We start from the raw sequence: 22,637 nt of genomic DNA on the forward strand, positions 1-22,637 counted from the left end.
ACGTGTAGACGTGTTTTAAAGCTCTCAGTATCCCGTTAAACCCTTATTAGAAAGCTCCAACCTCCTGATTAGGAAGGTGTGTTGGGAGCTTAGCTAGCAGAGCTCTTTGTTCTAGCCTTGCGATTAAGGCATCGAAATATATTGAAGCTTTGGATTGGTCAATTAATAGTACTGTAATTACATTGTAAGATTACTATTATTCGAACTCCAAGTACGACATTCCTTCAATATCATTCATCTGTACTTACCTGGGTATCCAAAAAGATATTTATACCAGAGATATTTCATGAAGCTTATGAATGAATGAACGAGATGAGACTCTTGAAGTACTTGACTAAACATCACAACGACATCATCCGATAATACAGACAAAAAACGTTTCTTGTAGTCAATGATTCTTCATTCCAACTACAAATCAATCTCCAACTTTCCGTTTCCAATACGCCGTTTATTTAGAGGCTGTAAGCCATGCTGGTATCCATCCAAAATACTCAACATGGTGAGTATAAAAAACCAAAGACAAAATATATGCAATAGTAACATATACGTGAATATGCTCGCCCAGAAGAATTCCCTTCTTTCCATCCCAGCCCATCCGAAAAATGCTAGAAAAACGCCCATCCATCTCGATCTTTATCTTCTCCATCGTCGTTGATGTCTTCATTTCAGAAGCTAGTGGAATGATACCATCCTTCTTTTCGAAAACCATTAGACTTAAGAACGGCTGGTCCTCCTTCTAAATCTATTTCCCGTCGTCGGAATAGGTTTCTCCAATCTCAAACACCAAAACAATAAATCTTCCACGGGTAACAAGATGAGGAATATCCTATTACACAAAAATGCCGCAATCGCCACGAAGAACGCCACAAAGGCATCAAGATAATAATGATTTGCCGTCGCCACAATTGTGATCAGGATATAAAGCGGATAAGCGATTCCCAGGAAAACATAAAAGAGCATCCAGAATTTATTCTTGCGTTTTTCGCCTGTTTCAAGATTGCGACGGAAGAGTCCAGAATGATAGATTAAGGTCACGCCGATACAAAATGAATATCCAAAATGCATCGATGGCATGGCGGCGAGCGAGTTGACGTAGTTTCCTTGCATCCAAACGGATTGCGCGTTATTGCGACCAACACTGTCGAGGAATCCATACTCGGGGGGAAGAAGACGTGGTGGCATACAGGGGTAGAGGATGAAGATACAGAAGGCGAAAAGATTGGTGAGAGTCATGGTTCGACGGACTGTTGCAAAAGTTGTATGGGATGGTGCTACATAGTACCAGAACGCGATGAATCTACAAGAAAAAAGTATTAGTCAAAGACAAATTCTCCAAAACTACTCGACATCTCTGCCTAGTCATGATTTCTGAAACTTACCCAACAGTACCAGGAATATGAATCAAGGCATAAGAACGATTCAAAACGGTCAAAAGCGTCCCATGACCATTTAAAAACCACCTCTGTACACTCTGTTCCCTCACCGGCCACAAAAAGCTCATCCACGAGAACTCCTCGAATTCCAAAATCGCCAACCCATGATCCTGAGCTACATCCCAAATGCCCATTTTGGAAAACATAGCTTGCGAGAGGACCTTCGTACATCGATAAAACGCATACGTAACAATCCAATAGAACATCTCGATCAGAAATGGAAACTTCTGTAATATTCGACTGTGGTAGTAATCTCGAAATCTCGAGGTGTTCGGCGTCAGGAGATTCGTGCCACAGCATCTTCTCTTCTTGGGGGGATATTTCGACGTCGACATCGAATCGACGTCGGAATCTCGTCCGCTGCCAATCATGTAGTCCCGAGCCAACAAATCATCGGACGAGCGTGCAGAATCGGGTTCCTCACTCAATAATCCATATGTGTTTCGCCTTCGATCGAATATCTTATACCCATGTCTTCTCGTCAGTACCATGGATCCAAACAAGATACTAGCAACCATCTGTGAAAGAATCGTTAGTTGAGGAACTTCATTCATTTCTTCTTGACCAAAAGTCCAGAAGGAAAACTAACAACTGGTTCCGCCCATCCTGGCAATCTGAATTGTGGTTTACTATTCCATTGCGGTTCGCCATCTGGAAATGGTATATTTGCCATATTCGGATTGTATAAATGTCGTCCGCCCAATCCGACTCAAACACCAGACGTCAAAACACGATGGAAACCCTCAATTGAAGGACTTCTTTTATTCCTTCTTTTTCAAGAGAGTATTCCGGACCAGATATATATATATAAAAGTATCGATGCAAGATATCTATAGAAAACCCTGTATCCGAATCTTTTCCTTTGTGTCGAAATAATTTCCTCGTTATGTTTACCGCAGGGATGACGTATGCTTTTGGTGTAGGAGAAACCCCTTGATAACAATTCGGGTTGAAAGTCTTTGAAGAAACAGATTAAATGTATTGATATTTGCGGATTAAAATCGTCGAGTTATAGATAAAGCTATTGTAATTGTACAAAACAACGAGAGAAATAGAAATCGGCCGTATAAGTAGGAAAATGAATGTATTCGTTCGTTGTGTGGATTTAACTACACTGGAAGTTGATATTCAGGAGTGGTGCGGATCTGTTAGTATGGAGAAGCAAGAATGAAAGCAAGGGCTATCTCTCTTCTTCTACTTCTCTTCAAAATTTGAATTGAGAAGGATAACGAAAAGTCTCGAAAAATCGAGGTTCAGAAAGCAGAAAAGAAAATCAAGCAGCCGAAGGAAATAAAGTGATTTGGAGCTTTATGTATTCAAGAGCTGGTTGGCAGGTTAAAAAGATGTAAATAGGGCTATGTATGAATTTGATACCAAGTAGCGGCTAACTAAATCCTCACAACTAATTCTTAATATACAGCAAACAATAAGCATCAAGACCATGCGTCGCTAGTCATGAAATCTAGAGCATACCCCCTTCTTCTCTTCTCCTTTATCCTAAGAGAGTATATTATCTAGTCCCATACTTCCTCCCCTTCCCATTCTTACTCGTCGACGCAAAATGAGATCTCCCGACGATCGAACAAACTATCTTCTCTCTGCTCAGACCCTGACCCTGACCTGATCACTCGAAGACCTGCAGAACCACGGTACATATTCCCGCGTATTCATCAACCCGCCGCTACCACAAAAGCGTATTTACCAAATAGGAGTAATTCTTCACATGCCAAGTATCTAATCACAGGTTATTTTTGCTTGGAGTCTGGATCAAGTTTACTTCAAATAGCTGGGGCCAAGACAAAGCCAATTCATTCACATGTTCAGAAAGTTACCAAGAAGATGTGGTATTTAGGTAATGAGGTGCGGTGTAGGTAGATATCCCGTCTTCTATGAGGAAGAGACAGTTATGGGTTTGTGTGAGGAAAAAGAAAATAAAGGATCAATTAAGATTAGACGAATGTGAATAGCTTACGACGACTCTATGATGTCCATATTTTAGATCATAGCATAAATAGATAGATAAATAGAGATTCTGACCTCGCCCTCAGATTCAAACATATGTATATATAAATCCTAGACGCATTCTTTTTTTGACATGGCATTCATACATCATATTCTTGAAGAATATTCCTTTTCGATATATTTTACTAAATCACCCATTTACCCATTTACCCATTTACCCCTTCATCGATCATTAAATCCCCGGCTCTTTTCTTCCCCATTCTTTCATGAATTCATCTCGACCCACCAACTAATAATAACCTCCTACATTACAATCGTGCATCGTGAACCATTCAAGCTTCCCCCAAACATTATTTCTACTTTACATACGCAAAGTAGAATTATTCAAACTCAACTCGATATACTTTCTATCTACATAAAGCTCTTCACACCTTTTGCCAACTCTATTCACAACTTCACAACCTAAAGAGAGACGCACACGACATTTTCCAAGCCTAATACAAACATTTGACTCGTGCTGCGTTTCCTCATTTTTGCCCATGTGTGCCAGCCAAAACTAGCCAAGAATATCAAACTGCATAATATGAGGTGATGATCAGCAAGCCACACTGCCACTGTCAAGACAAGTTTCTGATAGCCCTGGAGAAGCTTAGTAAATGGTTGAAGGAATTGTTTGCTCAAGAGGAGAGAGAAGAATAATCTCTTGAAATTGACTGCTTCTACTTAATGCTTGGACTCTTGCGAGTGGAGATTTCGCACTACATTGTTACTGTCGCGTCGCGTGTCGTGTGTTTTGTATTTTCCTACGTTGTGTTATATAGATGTGGAAATCGTAGCCAGACGAAGTATGCAGTTCGTATTCATTTGTAATCTCGCATTCGCATCCGCATATATACATACATACACGCTCAACCAGAGTCTCACAACAGATACCAAGATACCAAGGCTTCCTTCTAGGTAGATGTCACTGTACCCGGGTATTTCTCGCACAGATTTGTTTCGCTTTTGACAAGTTGACGGGCATGAGTTTGATTCATTTCTTTTTCTCGACTGTTTTCTCTATTGGTTCTAATTCTATCTCCTCTGTAAAGAGTAAAAAACGGGAATACACAACATAAACGTAAACCCGATGTTGTATTCCTAACAAGCATAACCTTACATATCTACCTACCAGGTAGCACCCAAAACATGCGGGAAGACGTCACGGAAGGATGCACAAAAGGAAGCGGGTGTAAGGGTAGGAAGAAGTAAGCCGGATAAATCGTTCCGATATTTTTTCGGTGCCGAGATGAGTGTGTTTCGGTCGCTGTTTGAGATTTGATTGAGCCGCAATGTATACCTGGGTAAGCTAGATATGTAAGCTTGGATGAATTCAGTTGATTGGACCATTGGACATTTGTATGTGCATGGGAGGGGTTATTTGAATTTGGATGTTGGGTTGTTATATATTGAATCCATGACAATATACGAATACTTCAAGAGCTTGGTAAATAATAGTGTAGGTCTCATCTGGATTTCGGCGGAGGCTCCTTAATTTTCAACGAGGAGTTCTTTGCGAAGGATTCATTGGCGTCTAATCATTTCAAGGAGAGACTGAACACTCATCTGAATGATAACGACCCAGCCAACCTACTGCACCCAATCATTTTAACCCGTCTAGAACCCCCCAGTTCTTCAAATGTACACACAGCACAACAGAATCATCTCTGCCCAATACCGCCAGATGTCGTCCGCTGCGAAGTCGTGCTTCATTCAATCAAAGTAGAATAATAGACTGTACACACAGCGCGGACTTGCAACTCTCGAATGACAAAGTTGTTTGATTCGAGGAGGAAAATGGAGTACGGGTGTTGTTTTTAGGTTCTTGGACTTGTTCTACTACCATTTTCTATTGCTTGTTAGGCGTGTTAACCTCGAGATCTTGTCTTTTTTTGTAGAGAAAAAGTAATTGCTAGAAGTGTGTAAATTCATTCTAGACACAGTATCTTGTTTATCGAAATCCTTCTATTCGGTTTCAAGTGTACTAGCGAGCCCCTTGGAAAGATTTCTTATGCCAATATTTTCGCGATCCTCAGTCCTCGATATGTATTTCTGCTCCTTCACTAAGAGGTTATGATTTAGAGAAATCACAGTCCTTTCCCACTCCCAAATGTTCGGCGCGGGTCGGACTAGGCTTGTTGATATGGTTTTGTGGGATTGATTTGGTGTGTATTTCTTTTGCAACAGAATGTTGTGGACTTGAGGTGGATGGATTGGAATTGGATGGGTGGAATTCATACAAAATTATAAGTGTATGATTCGCAGCAAGTTCATCGCTCATCGAATGATAGCGAGAAAAGTGATAGAGAGGGTGAATAGGTTTGAAACAACGTGTTGATTAGAGCAAGGGAGTCAATATTCTCTACATCGAAATGCCCCTTGATAATCACCTCACAACTTATAATCGTCTAAATGACTCAAGTAACTGGATAAGCACTTTTTGCTACCCTCAAGCAAAGCAATAATTCAACACCCAAACACAGTTTCTGCAATCAAGACCTCACCATCTGAAGCTGCTTTACTCTCCCCACCAAATCCATCAACCTGTCCCGATCCTCCCCCGCCAAAATGACCGTCGCCATATTCACTACCTTCCCTCTCCCATGACACCAACCCGGAACGACCATCCTCCCCTCCGCCAACTCCCCCACAAACCTTTCTCTGAACCCCTCCAACCCCATATTAAAAAATAGCGGAGATAAAATCGCCGCATCGCTAAACCCTCTCTCTCTATTAAAATGTCCCCTCAAGAACCCCAATGCGTGCGAACCCGTGACCCGTGCATTCAAATCAATAACCACATGATTTCCCTTCGTATCCATCATAATATCCGCACCCAACGGACCATATACGCAAGCGTATGTATATAATCTCCTATTTTTTTCGCAATGGCTCTATACTCTTCAATGCGACTTTCCTGTCCCGCATAATCAATATGACCCCCACCCCAATTCCCCTGCGCATCACCAAACTGATCGCACACAGATGTAATCAACACCTCCCCCTCTCTAGACAAGAATAACGCAATAGCCACCGCAGATCCAGACACCATTTCTTGCACAATAAAACTGCTAGGGTGTAAATGTTCATTACTCGGACTCAGCTGTTGGAGCATAGTATCTATACCCGTCTCCAACACCGATGGTGCAGTGCTCCTCTCCTCCTCATTTCTGACGAGAAACACACCCTGTCCCGAACACGCTTGCGGCAATTTCACCACAAAGGGCGTAGATCGGCATTTGATAACCTCAAGCATACGATTTACTTCCTCGACTCGCATTTGCGGATCCCGCACTTGCATTGGATTTAACCGCGTTTCAATGACTATCGATCCCGGAGTCGGCAAGCCAGAGACCACCAAATCGCGTTTCGAAAGCGCTCGATAGTGGTTCTCAAAAGGGACTGTGGAGGGAAAGTGCTCGAGACAATCAATTGGGTTGGCTACGGCGAGGAGGGCATCGGGAGGAAGGATAATACCTTCCACACTACGCACATAAGTGACGATAGGTCTCTGACTCTCTGTGATGCAACTCAATACATCTTGTGTATCTATTCGGGGCTGCGGATCGATTCCGCCGTCGGGATCATCGAGATCAAACATGATGATATTTAAGTTCCCTGCAATGAAACCGAAGAGTTGCGGAGCTATTTAAGTGAAGATTCTCGCTTGGATTTCGAGGTTTTTAGGAGATAGAGTATCTTGATAGACATATTTTTTGGAAATGGGTATGCCTTGTGTCATTTGAAGTGTGGCTGTTGGAATCATGTAAAAGAGGTAGATTTCGCGGGGATCTTGTTTGTCGAGCCCATAGAGCTCTTCGAGCGTGGTATTAAAATGGACAGAAGACATTTTGATTGATTGAAGACTTGATACTATAACATGGTGGAATTTCAATGGATTTTATGCGTTGTTTTTAAAATAACTTATGCATGTGTGTCCAAGTCCAGAAGTACATGTATCGCAATGCTAGTTGTCCTTGCAACACAATACCAGCTGAATCCAAGCCGATAGGGCGTATGTCCTCTGCACCATTGACACATAGCAGGGTAGTAGTCCGATAAACCCTCCGGGTATTGGGGTACCAAAATATATGTTACGTGCTCGTTCTGCAATTGTTATCTCGAAATGAGGATATCTCCAACTATAAAAACAATTCCAAAATCTCCATCGACATTTTGCAGGGCATTTATCCTGTCCAACAGTATACAGAAAAATAGATATCCATCAAAATACTCAAGTTTCCCAGATAAACCTGCCCGATGCCCAATCTAACACACGAGGTGACGAGGAAAAGATTAGATGGGTGAAGCACGACTTTGCTTTTGTGCCATCTGGTACAAGATCGAGGTTTGTAGAGTATGGAAAATATAGGATGTGAATGGAACAGTATCAAGTACTTTGAACGAGAGAGAAAAAGATGACACAAACAGGATATCAAAAACTGCATTCATTCCCATGTATCCAGCACGCAGCAATGCAACACAATATTCTAGAAAATATATGAATCCTTCTCTCCTCTATAGTACACTAATTTCATCGCTCCACCAAACGGTATAATACAAGCCATTCCTCATTGTCCGTTGATATTCCGTAAGTAATTTCCGTTGACAAACCAAATCCCAATCGCCAGACACCATGCTACAACCACCATCCGCAGTAGTTATAGTAGCCCATACCCCAAATCTTTAACTTCAATATAAAACACAAGAAAAGGATGTGCGTGCCAAACCTCACGACCGTCCCTATTTCCCATCGTCGTCTATCATATCATAAACCTTTTCTTTCTATCCTTCCCTCAAATATATTACAAAGTGAATCTATCTCTCCTAGTTCGTTCACTCTTCCTCCCATACACTCTCAATAGACCACCTGTCTTGGATGATTTCTTTACCCCATTAATCTTAACAGATGCCGCTGGAGTTACACTAGCTTCTTTCGTTACTTCTCTACTCCCAGTACTCCCGCGTCCACTCTTCCTCCTGATGTCTTTTTCTTCCGAGGATTTGATAAAACGATGAACAGTACGATGATCTAGAACTCTTTCTTCCTCATCATGTTTGCCCTCTTTATCCGTTTTTGGCCACATGTATCCATACAGCTTACTATGGCGTTCGCATCTTGGACAAGATGATCTAGTAAAATATGCATCTTTCTGAACAAAAGGTTCTTCACAGATCTTGCAATTGATCCATGCTGATGCTGGCTCAGCGAGAAGTGCATGGGTCAATACGTAGTCACCAGGAATTCGTACATTTGGCGCATGATCCTTATCATTAGTTGATGGTACAACTACTCCTTTGCGGCGTCGTCGAATTTTGGGCTGCGGAAGTTTCTTCGAGATTGTCATTGTTGAGTCGTCTATTTCCATGTCGGATCCAAGATCGGAAAGGGCGGACGAATCTGCATCATCCTGTAAAGCTGGGTGTGACTTGCTGGTATTTGGACTGACGAGAACAGCTTCTGATGGCGCCTTCTTTGCATTCTGAATTTCTGATGGTGTGATGACTTTTGTTTGGCCCGCCCTTTCTCGCTTTTCCTTCTCCCATAACGGCCCTCTTCTTCGACCACCATGATTTCCCCTTTTCACGTAACCCTGTCGCTTAGGTTTAGAATCGACAGAAATAGGTTTCTCATTTAGTACCACGATCGTCTCTTCTTCATCGACCGATGTTGCATCTGTTTCCCCTTTTTCCTCCCCTGAAGGAGAGGATGTGAAACTTGCTCTCCTGGATTCTGAAGCAGAACTTGGTAAGGTGACATGGCCATTGTTTCCATAAAATGATGTAGGTGTGAACTCTTCAACTTTTACAGAAAACTGGCTCTTCAATCGCTTTGTCGTGTCGGATGGCGAAACTGTTGGTTCCTCAGAGTCTCTCTTTCGCTTAAGTGTGCTTGATCTCAATGGCCGAGATCTTCCAGGATCTATTATTGGTGAAGGCATACCTGGAGTTACCGGTTGGTCCCATTCGACCAGAAGGTTTTGTTGTAGTATATCCGATTCCGGGGAGCTAGGCATTTCGCTTCCGTTCACTCCATGTAGAACTCCTAATGGAGAACGCGCAATCTTTTGAGATGGTCGTCTTCTTTTCGGAGTACTTGGTGAACAATCTTCCTCGCTAGGCATTCTTCTTCGCTTCGATGATCCTGTTGGTGATAGTAGGTTGTCTTCATCAACTTGGTCTACTTTAGATACAGGCCGATTTGAGGCTGAAGGTGGAGAGCCCAGAGCAGGAGAGCGTCCATTCTGAGCTGACGAAGCCGATCTACCCGACTTTGGTGGCATTTTTCGTACTTGTGGTCGTAAATTAATGTCAGGTGTCATCGATTCGGAACGCGATTCAGATACCGTAGAAGTGAGTCGTCGTCTACGTCGAAGGCTATAACCTGGTACCTCTGGGGGTGATGGTTCCTGTTCAATTGATAATTTGGGAATAGACTCATTATTATCATCATCTTGGGCCCATCCATTTTCGCGGTTATCCTCACAAGTCTTACATAGACATTCGCAATTATCCTCGCCGAAATAACTCTCGCCGTAGGTGACCGTAATTTCCTCCCCAATCTCAATATCCCTAATTGCAATAATCTCCATTCCGGCAGTTCCGCTCGTCATCAAACGAGCATTTGCGCCACAATCGTGATTTGCGAATCGGGCTGGTCCGAGAAATAGTGATGCAGATTTGTTACGACTTGACATAACAATGCCTAAAGTCTCTTCGCGCAGAAGATTAATGTGTTCTCTTCCTCAGGTGTCATAACTACTTGGAATTCCGGAAAGATATTTGACTACCTCTCCTTTTCTAATTTCCCTCCGCGCAACAACTGCCGCTTCATGTGTAACAACAGTATAACGATTCGTGCTCGAAACTTCGAATGGACAATCAGGTAGATAAATGTTGATGTACTTTTTAAGATGACGCCTAAAGTCCTCCTTTTCTTTTTCCGAATTGAGACTTTGTTGAAATTTCTTGAGACCTGGAAGAGCTAAGAGTTCTGCCTCTGCTTTTGCAGTGTTTTTCTCAATGATGACTGAATTTTGGAGAATTTTGGTCACATCTTCCTCTCTAATTCCACGAGATGAATGGTATGCGATGCGATTTTTGCGAATATTGGTCCAATAGTAAACCTGTCGGCTGATATTAGGAGAAGTTATAATTGAGACTATGATATAAAAAGACTTACCTGGTCAACAAGCGCATCTGTCAATATATCATCGTATGACCATAATTGAGCCAGAGTAAGTCGTTCCTTCTTCGTCGTGTTTGATTTTGGAGGCATTGTGACGGTTCAAGTGATGTGTAAGTATGCGATTGTACAGAAGTTATAGGCTACAAAGAAAGCCAGTCGTGATGCCGAAAAATTAGAAGTGGATAGTGTTGCAGGAAAGATGCAGAAAGGATTGAAACAAATTGTATATCCAAGTGAGTGTATGGATGTACAGCTCGCAATAAATTGGAATATCAGACCGAATGAATGATTCAAGTGGCTCGTCGCCTACGAAAAACGTGTCCGAGCTGATTTTTGTGATCCTAACACATTCACTTCTTCCAAATGGACGTCCTCGCTGGCTATTTTCCCTGGCCTACTGAAATAAAAGAGAAGCAAATACTTATGTGCTGAACTCCGAAAGTTACGTTATGCGGAATTGAGAATTGAAGAACGAGAACGCTGAAATGCTTCAAACGGGAAGAAAAAGAGGGACGAAAGTAAGTAAGCAGGAAAGGAGTGAATAATTGTTTCCTTAAGATACATGATGACCTTCAACAGAAGATGGAGTATATTTTTTCACCCCTATTAGCCATTCTCAACAAGATAGGACAATAGATAAAAGAGGCTGGAAATAGAACTTGGAATATTGAGGCGTGGGTAAACATCGCCTATACCAAAAATAGACTAGTGTCCTAATAATTTGACGATGACCATAGTGAGATAACCATACAATGCAGAGAGAGGAGATATATAGAGAATCTCCAGCAATACGAAAGTGAACCCCTCCACCACGTATTGTCCATAAGATGATTCAACTAAAGGTATGACCTGTTTGTTCTGCTGCGTGAAATACCCTCATTGATATATACTCGATAACTTTCCTTCTGTTGTGCCCGGCGCATACATAAAATGCTTTTATTGATTTATCTGCTTTTGCGCGCATCACTTTCTATCGTGCTAACTATCACCATATAGACGATGCTTAATTGCATCGACAATTCTGGCGCCGCCGTGGTAGAATGCGCCAAGGTCTTAAAAATGAAGAGACATGCAAAAATTGGTTCGGACCCCTCTCTACATCACCCCTCCTACCATGTCCCCCTCCCTCCACAACGCCCCCCACAGCCTCGTCTCGTCGATTCCAATTCTAAGAATGCAAATTAGGAGATCGCATTATCGTCGTCGTACAAAAGCAACGTAATTTCTCAGAGTCCGGTCCCGGTGCAAGTGTTTCTACATCCGCAGCGAACAAGGTCAGAAGAGGAGATATTAGACACGCAGTTGTGGTTAGGACGGTCAAAAAGTTACAGAGACCAGATGGAAGTGTCGTCAAGTTCGATGATAATGCTTGCGTTTTAATCAACAAAGCTGGAGAACCCATTGGAACAAGATTAAACGGTTAGTAGTCTCGACTATCCTCAATATGTTTTCTTTGTTAACATTTTACAGGTGTGGTTGGCACAGAATTAAGAAAGATGAAGTGGTCAAAAATTCTATCACTAGCACCTATGCATCTGTAGATATCACTGCATAAAAAAAAGATTGATGTAGCATAGCAAATCCGGCGTTTTAAAGGAATTTTGGACAATGAAAAATTATATTCTCCCCCATATTGACATGCCGTAGAAATTTGATAATGTATTTTTATGTATCCCCAATCCATGTGATAGACTCCATATGCCCGTTTCCCCAAAGAACAACGCCTTCTCTAAAAATCGAAACCCGGGGTATCATTGGAAAATATGACCGCACCCGCAGCATACGTAGAAGAGTTTCTAGGATCGCCCGTTAGCAAGGCCTGAAAATATTCGCAAATTCGATAGCTTACCATTCCCGTTTCCGCAGATCTCTGTTGAGACTGGAAAAACACAGCATCCTCGTTTCTGCAAGCAGGGCAAGTCTTGTTGGATCGTGGAAGCTAGAACCAAAGAAAATTGATGTCAGCGGAGGTTTCAAAGAGACCACAACAGCCACCAGAACTTCCGCAAAAGTCCGTCCATAAACTCTTCTCCCCTCAAAGCTTCTCCACACCCAGCCTGTTTGCCACCCTTCCCTCACAAATGACCAGATGGCCGCATAAAAGACATAAAGGTAAACCCACAGTAGGATCAGATCCAACATCCTGAGTGACACCTGCAGTCTCACCGACAGCATTGTTAAGAATATTTCTGAAGACACAAGAGGAGACAGCCTCCTCTGAATATTGGCAAGTACGGCATGCGAATTGTAGGCGGTGGGTATCGGGGTCCTCTTTTGGATACAACATATTTGAACTAGCTGATCGTTAGCACATGCGAGAAAACCTTTGAGGGGGCGATGGGAACTTACCATTCGCTACAGAATCTGAAAGTGATTTGTTCCTCATTCTTCTTGGGCTCTTCGCCAGAACTGGATGATGGAGATGCCATGATGATATTTCTTTGAAAGATGTGTTCTAGGATTGAATCTGTCGCAATAGATAAATCGTCACGATGCTCGTGGATGAATGTCGTTATTCAGCACCTATAGCCAGTTAAAGTCGATGTTTTGATCGTAGAAGAAGGAAGAATAATAATATTCTTCTTTGATGTTGTATAATATTGAGATTCTCTCGTTGTGTCGCGTTGCTGAGAAATGTCGATGAATGATAGATTATGGCTCGAGTGGATTTCGATGTGGATACTTTTGGCTGGACTAGAACTCTTTTGTAATCCTTGTGAATGAAAGTCCTTGTCACCTTAATAAGCTGGCACGATTGGCTTGGTTGGTCTCATCAATGCTCTGGTTGTGAGTTGCTTGGTGGTTACTGAAGAAGGGAAACCCCGCCTGCCACTAAACTTAATTGGGCTCGCCCTGTGACCAAGATACAAGTACCTTCCAGTTAAATGCATCATCTCCTTTCACGCCTCTCTCTTCCTTTGGAAAAATACAATCAAAAATAAATAACAAGAGGACAGTCACAAAAATCTATATCAAAAGACTCATCAATCAATTCATCACAAATTCGAATCATTTGTAGCACATTCAACTATAAAAAACCAGTTACACAATGGTAACGTTTTCCCTTTGCACTTTCAATGTTCACTATATCTTTAATGGCTGAACTTTTTGGATTTGTAACGTAAATACCATTCGAGCTTTACTAACCTCATTGTATAGACGGACGCAGGTCTACCAGCAGGATGGGAAGTTCGCACTTCAAAATCTAAGAACATTCCCTACTATTTCAACGAAGCGCAAACGATATCAAGCTGGGAGCCTCCAGCAAACACTGATACCGAAAAGCTGAAGGCATATATGGCCGAGCATTACAGCGCCTCGGAGATTGGAGATAATGCCAATGGCCAGGAAGATCAATCAGGAAAGATCAGAGCCAGTCATTTACTGGTGAAGCACAAGGGCAGCAGAAGGCCGAGCAGTTGGCGCGAGGTTCGTTTTCTCCATGACCCAAATTCGAAATCAACAATGAACGATCGAGAAGCTTCAATGCTTCATTGTGCGCAAGTAAATATGACTAATGAAATAATAGGCCGAAATCACACGCACAAAGGAAGAGGCGATGAGCATTATTCTTCAACATGAAGCTCATATCCGTTCTGGAACAACATCATTGGGTGACCTTGCCGTTAGCGAATCCGACTGCAGCTCTGCCCGTAAGATGGGGGATCTTGGTTTCTTTGGACGGGGAGATATGCAGAAAGAGTTTGAGGAAGCAGCTTTCGCTTTAAAGCCAGGTGAAGTTAGTCATGTGGTTGAAACTGCTTCTGGCTTGCATTTAATTGAAAGGTTGGTTATAAATTGTCATCTTCCACGTTTTTTGCCGACTAATCTTTGTTAGACTTGCGTAATATGACTTCGAAATTACTGAGAGAGACGGAAAGAACGTTAAAACTCTAAATGATTCACAGGAGTTTTTGTTTAGCTAGGCAAACTGAGACCAATCAGAAATACCACTTGCGCTAGCATTTCCCATTTTCCAATCTTGGATCAACGAATGAAAATATCGAATATTCTATGGCGCCCTCAACACTTCAATCAAAATTTAATGACCAGTGGACCCAAACGCTTTCTGACAATTCCACAATCTAATTCAGACACCCGCAACCAAACCGCTTTCATGTTTCACAGTACATTAAATATTTCAAATCAGGGTTCATACTTAATTAGGTATAAAAAAATGCCATTTCAATGTGTTACTTGTTTCGATTAGCGCTTGTAATTCTTCGTCACTTGCCTTTCCATGGTATAAATAGATAGCTATAGATATGGAACCATATACATGTAAAAGGTTCGCAGCTATAGAAAAGGGGGTGATGCGCTTGATTGCGTCATTTTCGTAACCGATGATGTATCTAGTTCTCCCTGTGCTGAATCATTCATAGTGTTAGAGATGCAAGTTTGGTTCATTTTCTCAATTGCTGGAACATGATTTTATTTAGACGATGATAATATTAAAATATCTGTAACCTTCAATTGTTATCACAAATTAATCCTCGAATATTCCCTTTCCTACCCTGTACATCTTTCCCATGGCTCTCTCCATTCTAAGCCTATACCTTTGAAAACGGCCATTTCCTTCTTCCTCAATACTTCAATCATATCTTTTTCCATCCTCCCTTCCATATCACCATTTTCCATCCCACCCTCTCTGTATCGCCGTTTACTAACCCCTCCACCTGCACCCCCCTTTCCAAATCAATCCATTCCCCTGTCCCCCGCTCCCGAATCCCACTACTATCAAATCTCCAATTCTTCTTCTTCTTACAATACTTTCTCAAATCCCTCTGAAAGGTCGTTCCCCCCGACCACCCAATAATCGCCGTCCCGGCCGTCTTCCACGGCGTAATAATAATATCCACTCTGCGATGCGGATTTGGATTTTTGCGTTTCTTGCTCTCTCCCCCCTCTTTTTCTTCCTCAGCCTGAAAATTGATATCCTGCCAAACCACCAACGCCTTATCCAAACTATCAAACCCCTTTTTTCGCGCTTGATCTTTCTTCCAACCCAGATCTACAGCCCGTTGGCCGCGCTCGCTATTCTTCATCGATTCCAGCAGAATATTCGTAATCCATCCCTGTTCCTCCAATCTCCATGTTAGTTCCGGGAGGAATCCTAACGTGCGACTCTCATCCGGATGCGTGAGCATGATATCCACATCTCCGCTTTCCAGTTTTCCTCTCCGGAATCCCCCTACGATAACCATCTGATAGCCAGGATCTATTCTCCGCGCCTCCGAAAGAATGATGGAACCGATGGCTTCAACTTCGGAGCGGGGAATCGTAGAATTAAGTTCCTCGTAGTATTTGACTCCGACTTTTTGGACCGGTTTGAGATCGTTCCAGCCTTCGACCACGACATCGTCGAGATCTTTCCAGTTTCTTTGATCGTGGAATTCGCGCGCGGTGATGTCGGCTACGCCCCAGATGTTGTAGAAGGTTTTTAAGACTTGCATGCGGGGATTTCTTTCGAATTCGAGAACTTCGTCTGTGGTTCCTGTGTTCAGGAATTGGTGGAGGAGATTGGCGATTTTTTGGTCGCATCCCGGGAGACGAACAATTTCGTTGGGTGAGTGGAGGGGGTATGGGTAAGCTGCTATGGAGGCGATAGAAGTGCTATAGGCGCGAACACCGATGGGGTCGTCGTCTAGGAGACGCTTTAGCTTGATGGTTTTGAGTTGGTTGATGAAGGGATCGTTGGGAGAGGTTAAGGGGGTGGGTCTTTCGCAAGAGTAGATTGTTTTGAGATATTCTGGTAATGGGGGGAAATGTGATGGGTCGTCATGTTCGGAGGTGGATTCTGTGAGGAGGGTGGGCCGGGTAAGTGGTTTGATTGATTGTTGCTGTCGATAATGGGTACTGTATTTGTGATTAGAAGAGCCTCCTGAATCGGCTGCTGCGCGAGTAAGGAGATCTGAAGGGAGAGATTTCGGTGGCTCCGTTACTCGTCGTCCTTCGTATATTAGGTATTTGTCTATGGGAAGTAACATTCCTTCTTTGATTGAATCGAAATACCAATCGATCTTCAAAACCTTGAAAGTATTCTGCACATTGACGTAATTTGAAAATTTGCTGATGTCTTGAACTTTGACAATATGTTGACCATAATCGCTTCCAATAGGAGCAGGAGAACTTGTCCCATCAGCTGACTTCAACTTTTTCCTAGCGATTCCCCCTTTCTCCTCCTCCTCTTCCTCGGATTCAGTTTCGTCTTCATCAGAACTAAGCTCGATAATCTCATTCCCGTTATCATTCAAAACACTCCTTCGCTCTTTCTTTCCACACTCAGCTTTCCTCTTCCTCGCCATCTCCTCCTTCACTTCGACATCCACTTTCCCTGAGTTTGCTATCGCTCCTCCAATATTCGTGACGTCAACCGTCATGAATTTCAATTTCCTCAACTCAAATTCCACTCTTGCCTTCGTAGGAATTCTCGTGAGTCCCACTTCGGCTTCTTGAATTGTATATCGCAACGCACCAAACCCATCCAATCCATCTTCTAGTTCTCTGATTTCCTTATTGCCAAGAAGAAACTTGAATACATAGGCTGGAGGAAATTGGATTTTTGAGGACATTTTTTTTTTGTATTGTGGTTGATCAAAAGCTTTGAGTGTGTTTTGTAAATTCGAGCCAGTCTTGTCAATTTATAGTTTGACAGTGGTTCTCAAGTACGACCATTAAGTGAATGGCCAGAACAACCATTCATTAAGTTGTCTTTTAGGGTGAAAATGAATACAGTGAATGAGAGAAAGTGTATTGAAGAAGAAAGTCTTTCCATTGCGGATATATATGAGATGAATTGATTCAATTAGATTTTATTGTACAGCGTAATGACGTTACAAAGAATGCGAACTGCTAGCTTCAATGGTGAATCATGTAATGTGACCATAACAGCTAGAGCTTAGCTAAGCCCCTCAAAACAAAGCAGTCGAGACATCTTAAATTCATTAGAATAACATTAAAATACTTGTAAAATAAAAGTTTATCATCCCAATTGAAGTGATGAGCTATTCACATGAAAGAACTCGTGAAGATAAGGTTCATGAGGGGTATCAGATGAATCCTAGAATGTGGATTGCGGAAAAAGCTTCATTCGCTTATAATCTGTTGGCTACCCACCTCCACCAAGCATCAACTGATCCACCATCAGATCCAATTACATTACCACCAGCTACTTCAACAGAAATGTTGAACTCCTCCATTTGCGAAAACTTGAAGTCGGTAGAACCCATCTCTCCAAGCCATTCATCTTTATCTTCGTCCTCCTCTGTAGACATTCCCGAATCAAGTAGACCTTTCGACCGCGAGACTCTAACTTTGGTGATTTCTCTTTCCAGACTACTTTTGACTAATGCGGCTGGAAGAGCAGTGAATAGATCCATCTTATTGGCAGCAATGAGTATTGGTAGTTCTCGAGGTGCCTTTATGGTAGTTTTTCCATCCATGAGCTTTTGCATGAGGAGAAGTAGATCGTGTAGATAATCGGCAGCCTCTCTTAGACCTTCATCTCCAGCTCCCAATGTAGTAGCATCGACTTGATATATTACACCTCGAAGATTTTGAGAAGTTGAGAGCTGTTCGAATGCATGGTGTCGCAGTTTTCCATGCCCAGGAGTATCAATCAGGAGGAATTTCTTGTGAACTTGATTGGTAGGATCATTAACTGAACGATATTTGTTCGAGGCAGCTACTGTATCAACCGGTAGAGAACATTCGGCAGATGAAATTGTTTGAGAAGTATGAGTAGTTGCAGGCTTGTTCTCTCGTTCGAACTACAATCGATGATTAGTGTTTGTGGTGATTACTCACCTCATGCGACAAACGCCTCTTCTGTTGAATTACTTACAAGAGTAAGAAGTGCCGTTTTGCCTGCGCCGCTTGGTCCAATTAACACAATAGAGGGCAAAGATGTGAAACCAGTTGCGCGAAAGACTACAGAGTGGAGGAATATCGGTATCGAAAGGACCAGGATAATTGTAATGATCAAGCCCAAAGGCGAGGGGTTCATAAGAGTATGAATCCAATCCTGTGAAGAAGACATGGCCAATTGGAAAAGAACGTTCTTGTCCAAAAACTTGAGGATCAACGACTTTCACCCAGTGCCGCAGACTCAAGGTACATATAAGAGAAAGTCTCCACGTTAATGATGGCGTGATATCGCAAGTGGCCTTTTCCTTGTCTTGTGGTGGTGTTGTTCTTTCACAAGGCTATGGAAATTATTTTATGGTGACGGATACGTCGTATGTGCATGTCATTTAGGGGGTTCCACATGCTGAGCTGTGCTATAGAAAATTGACTTTACCCCTGTCACCGCTTCCGCAACAAGGCAAGCCAGATCCTAAAATAAAGTACCAACGGATGCTCAGCCTTGTATGCACTCTATGCCAGTCCATGTAAGCAGGAATATAATTTCAATCGAAAGCCACGGAGAATACAACTAGTCAGCTCTCTCAATGATAAAACTCCGTCCTCACTGTGTTTCTCTTTTATTATTGACTTCTTTGCTTTACTGTATTCTTATGTATACGTTGTCATAACGTTCACGATTGACATCCTACATACCGTAATCGATTTCATCCCCTCGACACCTCGAACACTCTCAATCCAGTTTCCTTGGTCCCGAGATGGCCCTCGGAGACTCGAAACCCTCCTGTGGAACGGATTCTTCGAAGAAAAATGCTCCAATAATGCCAAGTGGAAAGTCAAATGTCGTGGCGCCAACTCTCAGTGATGATAATCATGTAGAGCTTGGGGAAATGACACCTCCAGAACAGCCCGCAGCGGATATAATGCAGCTTGCTCGGATAGGAGACATCCAAGCGGTAGAAAAGCTATTCGATGATGGCACATTTGATGCTACCTATAGTGACGGCGAGGGCATAACACCTTTACATGTGCGACTCGATTCCCATTGTGCAAGATTTCCCTTACTAATGCATTCATACAGTGGGCGGCTATTAACAATCAGTATGCCATGTGCCAATTTCTCTTGAAAGCCGGTGCGGATGTGAATAAGAAAGGAGGAGAGTCTGTAGCTACACCGGCAATGTGGGCTGCTCAAAGATGCCATTATTATATCGTTCACCTATTACTGGAAAATGGCGCTGATCCTCTGATCACGGATGTCCAAGGATACAACATTCTCCACCTGGCTACATTTGAGGGGAATATATTCCTGCTCGTTCTTCTTCTACATCAAAACATTAATGTCGACGTGCTTGATAGCCAGCGACATACTTGTTTAATGTGGGCGGCGTACAAGGGATTACCGAGTTGCGTAGATTTGTTCTTGAGATGGGGTGCTGATGTTCATGCCACGGATGAAACTGGATTCACCGCACTACATTGGGCTTTGGTAAAGGGATCTCAGGGATGCATACAAAAGTTAATTGAATACGGAGCGGATAGATTTGCCGAAACCTCGACTGGCAAAACCCCAGCTATCACAGCCCAGGAAATGAAGACGGAAAGAATTTGGCACAAAGCTCTTACAGAGTGTGGCTACGACGAGGATGCCAAGCCGGTTCTTATCAGCTTTCCCATGTCATCATGGCTGTTAAAGGATAAACGCGCATTCATGAACAAGTTCTTCTTTTTATGGCCATTTCTAATTCTTTGGACGATGATCATGATCAGTAGTCAAATGGTAATATTTATTGGTGTGCCTATGGCGTTGTTCTTTGGGTATTCATTACAATGGTTGGCCCAGCAGGTATTGGAGTATGCGCCTTCAGATATGAAGCATTTACATAAAACGGTATGTCTAAAAAGACTTTCTACATGACTTTCAAGAGCAACACTAATGATTATGTAATTTTAGCCTTGGCTTGCAGGAATCTTTGCCGCTACATTATTTTGGGTTGGCGTTAGATGGATGACAACTTTGTTACCAGGTTTGTACCGAGAATCCCTTTTGTTATGAGAATCTATACTGACAACGTTAGCTACCTATGGCACTTATCCTCTTTCCAACCTGTTGTTTTTTGCCTTTTACAGTCTTACTGGGTATTTCTACTTTTGTTCAATGGTCTACGAGCCAGGTCATGTTCCAAAGCTGGGCGGTTTAACCCAGCAAAAGGCTGTAATTGATGAATTATTGAGTATGTGGAAGTTTGACGAGCAAAATTTCTGTGTTCATTGCATGGTTCGCCAACCTCTGAGAAGCAAACATTGCAGGAGATGCAACAGATGCGTAGCGAAGCATGACCAGTAAGCTCATTTTATACACCTTTTTCTTGAAAAGGATTACTAACATGATGGCCTAGTCATTGTCCTTGGATTAACAACTGTGTCGGTGTCAATAACCATAGACATTTCTTCCTCTATCTCGTGTGCTTGGAACTCGGAATTATCTTCTTAGTTAGAGTTGCTATCGGATGTAAGTGTCAATTTAATCTTTTTCCTAGAATCAATACTAATCGAGATTAAGACTTTGAAGGCTTCCTTGGAAAGGGCGAGCAGGAGTGCAACTTTCTCTCTCCTACACTATGTGGAATTGTTAATTCGGATTCTTACACTTTAGTGTTGGTATTATGGGCAATCTTGCAACTGACATGGGTTACTATGTTACTATTCGTCCAATTGATTCAGATCTCGAGAGCTATGACCACTTGGGAAAATATGCGCGGTACACACGCCGGAGGCAAAACTTCCCAAGCCATTACCAATGCTCTCACCACTGGCGCTACATCAAGATCAGGGGGTCAAGTCGGAAACGCTGGACTTGGTCCCGATCCCGCTTTACCACCAACCCATGCACCAGGTGGCCACGGTCATCACCACGCTCACAAAGCCGGCTGTTTCGCACAGTGGAAGAAAATCCTCGGTGTGGACACATTCGTTGAAACCGCTTTCCATGGTTACGAAGGAAGTAAAAACAGACGCCGGGCACCTCAAAATCCCTTCTCCCGCGGTTGCATCGGAAACTGTAAAGATTTCTGGTGTGATCCAGCGCCACTTTTTGGGAAGAGAGAAAACGGTGCGGCGATGTTGGGAGGTCAGGTGGTTAATTATACGAAAATGTATGAGACGCCTTCGAGAATGGAGATGAGGAGGGGTGGGGATGATGGTGGTGCTTATGAGAGTGTGGCAGCTGATGAGGCGGTTTAGATGAGAGGATGATATTTGGGGGGTTTGATGGGGGATATTACTGTGTCTAGGGACGGAGAACAGTTTATGATTCATGAATATATTTTTATTGGTTGCGGAATTTTTTGTTGATATTGTTTTCTCGGTGATGATTCTCATGTGATGATCGGAATATACTATCGTGTAAACTTCAGAAAGGAGTATTGGTGCTGGGATAAGTAACCCATCTGATCGCGTTCGCAATAGATTTACATACCTACTTACTAGAAGCCTTAATAAAAGAATGCAAAACACGCAACACTTTCTGCTCCAGTATTCTTCAATCAGAAGTAGCAACATTAAACACATTCATCCTAAGCGATATGGGTTTCGTTGATAAGCATTTCCAACCTGTAACGTTTATTCATCAATACCCCTTAATTAGCGAATATCCACTCCATCAGCCGAAGAGTCAGGGTCATGACTCATGTATATTCGATATACTAGTACTGTATAAAGTATTCTTTTGTAAAAAAAAAAAAAAGTATACAAAGTTAGCAAGGATTAATCATTTAAGTTAAGTTTATTATGGGTTGGGCTTGCGGAAAACTTTAAGATTGTTTGAATTGGTTTGATTTGTTGAATTACTGGATTTTTTTATTAGATGTCGTGGATTGAAATGAAAGTTCTGTTGAATACTGCCTGGTCGAGCTGTGAAAAGCGAGCTAATTGAACTTAGAATCAAGAACCCTTGCTAGCTTTGGATAAATTTGGAAGGAAATACGGGTTTTATTGTTTAGAATGTGAATACGAAGGGTGCAAAGATTAGTTAGTCATTTATCGCGTATTCTGATCGTTAATTACTTGATTGTTAGAAATAGGTATACAGATTCTGAACTTGTGGATCTGTAATATTGTTAGGAGAGTCTTTGGAGCTGTGATGTATGAGA

At 42.4% G+C, this 22,637-nt stretch overlaps 9 protein-coding genes across 9 annotated transcripts; 3 read left to right on the forward strand and 6 right to left on the reverse strand.

Moving 5' to 3' along the window:
- Positions 1 to 714: 714 nt before the first annotated feature.
- EAF02_007846 (uncharacterized protein) lies at positions 715 to 2,106 on the reverse strand (the record flags this gene model as incomplete). The annotated part of the gene is made up of 3 exons (XM_038903894.1): positions 715 to 1,297; positions 1,380 to 1,951; positions 2,023 to 2,106. The coding sequence occupies 3 exons, from the start codon at positions 2,104 to 2,106 to the stop codon at positions 715 to 717; spliced, it is 1,239 nt and encodes a 412-aa protein (XP_038756175.1).
- A 4,149-nt stretch (positions 2,107 to 6,255) lies between these two features.
- On the reverse strand, positions 6,256 to 7,035 carry EAF02_007847 (uncharacterized protein; the record flags this gene model as incomplete). Its single annotated transcript, XM_038903895.1, has 1 exon — positions 6,256 to 7,035. The coding sequence occupies one exon, from the start codon at positions 7,033 to 7,035 to the stop codon at positions 6,256 to 6,258; it is 780 nt and encodes a 259-aa protein (XP_038756176.1).
- A 1,204-nt stretch (positions 7,036 to 8,239) lies between these two features.
- On the reverse strand, positions 8,240 to 11,223 carry EAF02_007848 (uncharacterized protein; the record flags this gene model as incomplete). Its single annotated transcript, XM_038903896.1, has 3 exons — positions 10,618 to 11,223; positions 10,198 to 10,561; positions 8,240 to 10,149 (listed from the first exon to the last, which is right to left on the reverse strand). The coding sequence occupies exons 1-3, from the start codon at positions 10,711 to 10,713 to the stop codon at positions 8,240 to 8,242; spliced, it is 2,370 nt and encodes a 789-aa protein (XP_038756177.1). The 5' UTR covers positions 10,714 to 11,223.
- Positions 11,224 to 11,406: 183 nt separating this feature from the next.
- On the forward strand, positions 11,407 to 12,228 carry EAF02_007849 (uncharacterized protein). The gene is made up of 4 exons (XM_038903897.1): positions 11,407 to 11,465; positions 11,620 to 11,704; positions 11,809 to 12,042; positions 12,094 to 12,228. The coding sequence occupies exons 1-4, from the start codon at positions 11,451 to 11,453 to the stop codon at positions 12,162 to 12,164; spliced, it is 405 nt and encodes a 134-aa protein (XP_038756178.1). The 5' UTR covers positions 11,407 to 11,450; the 3' UTR covers positions 12,165 to 12,228.
- Positions 12,229 to 12,374: 146 nt separating this feature from the next.
- On the reverse strand, positions 12,375 to 13,052 carry EAF02_007850 (uncharacterized protein; the record flags this gene model as incomplete). Its single annotated transcript, XM_038903898.1, has 4 exons — positions 12,375 to 12,419; positions 12,473 to 12,562; positions 12,746 to 12,917; positions 12,973 to 13,052. The coding sequence occupies 4 exons, from the start codon at positions 13,050 to 13,052 to the stop codon at positions 12,375 to 12,377; spliced, it is 387 nt and encodes a 128-aa protein (XP_038756179.1).
- A 402-nt stretch (positions 13,053 to 13,454) lies between these two features.
- EAF02_007851 (uncharacterized protein) lies at positions 13,455 to 15,054 on the forward strand. The gene is made up of 4 exons (XM_038903899.1): positions 13,455 to 13,675; positions 13,783 to 14,052; positions 14,153 to 14,409; positions 14,462 to 15,054. Exons 1-4 carry the CDS (start codon positions 13,673 to 13,675, stop codon positions 14,469 to 14,471), a joined length of 540 nt encoding a protein of 179 aa, XP_038756180.1. The 5' UTR covers positions 13,455 to 13,672; the 3' UTR covers positions 14,472 to 15,054.
- Positions 15,055 to 15,218: 164 nt separating this feature from the next.
- On the reverse strand, positions 15,219 to 17,195 carry EAF02_007852 (uncharacterized protein; the record flags this gene model as incomplete). Its single annotated transcript, XM_038903900.1, has 1 exon — positions 15,219 to 17,195. One exon carries the CDS (start codon positions 17,193 to 17,195, stop codon positions 15,219 to 15,221), a length of 1,977 nt encoding a protein of 658 aa, XP_038756181.1.
- A 522-nt stretch (positions 17,196 to 17,717) lies between these two features.
- Positions 17,718 to 18,661, reverse strand: EAF02_007853 (uncharacterized protein; the record flags this gene model as incomplete). The annotated part of the gene is made up of 2 exons (XM_038903901.1): positions 17,718 to 18,392; positions 18,467 to 18,661. The coding sequence occupies 2 exons, from the start codon at positions 18,659 to 18,661 to the stop codon at positions 17,718 to 17,720; spliced, it is 870 nt and encodes a 289-aa protein (XP_038756182.1).
- Positions 18,662 to 19,244: 583 nt separating this feature from the next.
- Positions 19,245 to 21,729, forward strand: EAF02_007854 (uncharacterized protein; the record flags this gene model as incomplete). The annotated part of the gene is made up of 6 exons (XM_038903902.1): positions 19,245 to 19,514; positions 19,568 to 20,377; positions 20,441 to 20,513; positions 20,565 to 20,829; positions 20,886 to 20,998; positions 21,050 to 21,729. The coding sequence occupies 6 exons, from the start codon at positions 19,245 to 19,247 to the stop codon at positions 21,727 to 21,729; spliced, it is 2,211 nt and encodes a 736-aa protein (XP_038756183.1).
- Between the last annotated feature and the right edge of the window lie 908 nt (positions 21,730 to 22,637).

This window comes from Botrytis sinoallii (assembly GCF_014898435.1).
Source record: "Botrytis sinoallii strain Bc 23 chromosome Unknown BSIN_014, whole genome shotgun sequence".
Lineage (NCBI taxonomy): Eukaryota > Fungi > Ascomycota > Leotiomycetes > Helotiales > Sclerotiniaceae > Botrytis > Botrytis sinoallii.

Excerpts from the sequence above, each read along its gene's own strand:
- EAF02_007849 (XM_038903897.1), top strand. Across the intron at positions 11,705-11,808 it reads GAAGAGACATGCAAAAATTG|GAGATCGCATTATCGTCGTC; the intron begins GTTCGGACCCCT and ends AATGCAAATTAG. Across the intron at positions 12,043-12,093 it reads CATTGGAACAAGATTAAACG|GTGTGGTTGGCACAGAATTA; the intron begins GTTAGTAGTCTC and ends AACATTTTACAG.
- EAF02_007851 (XM_038903899.1), top strand. Across the intron at positions 14,053-14,152 it reads GGCCGAGCAGTTGGCGCGAG|GCCGAAATCACACGCACAAA; the intron begins GTTCGTTTTCTC and ends ATGAAATAATAG.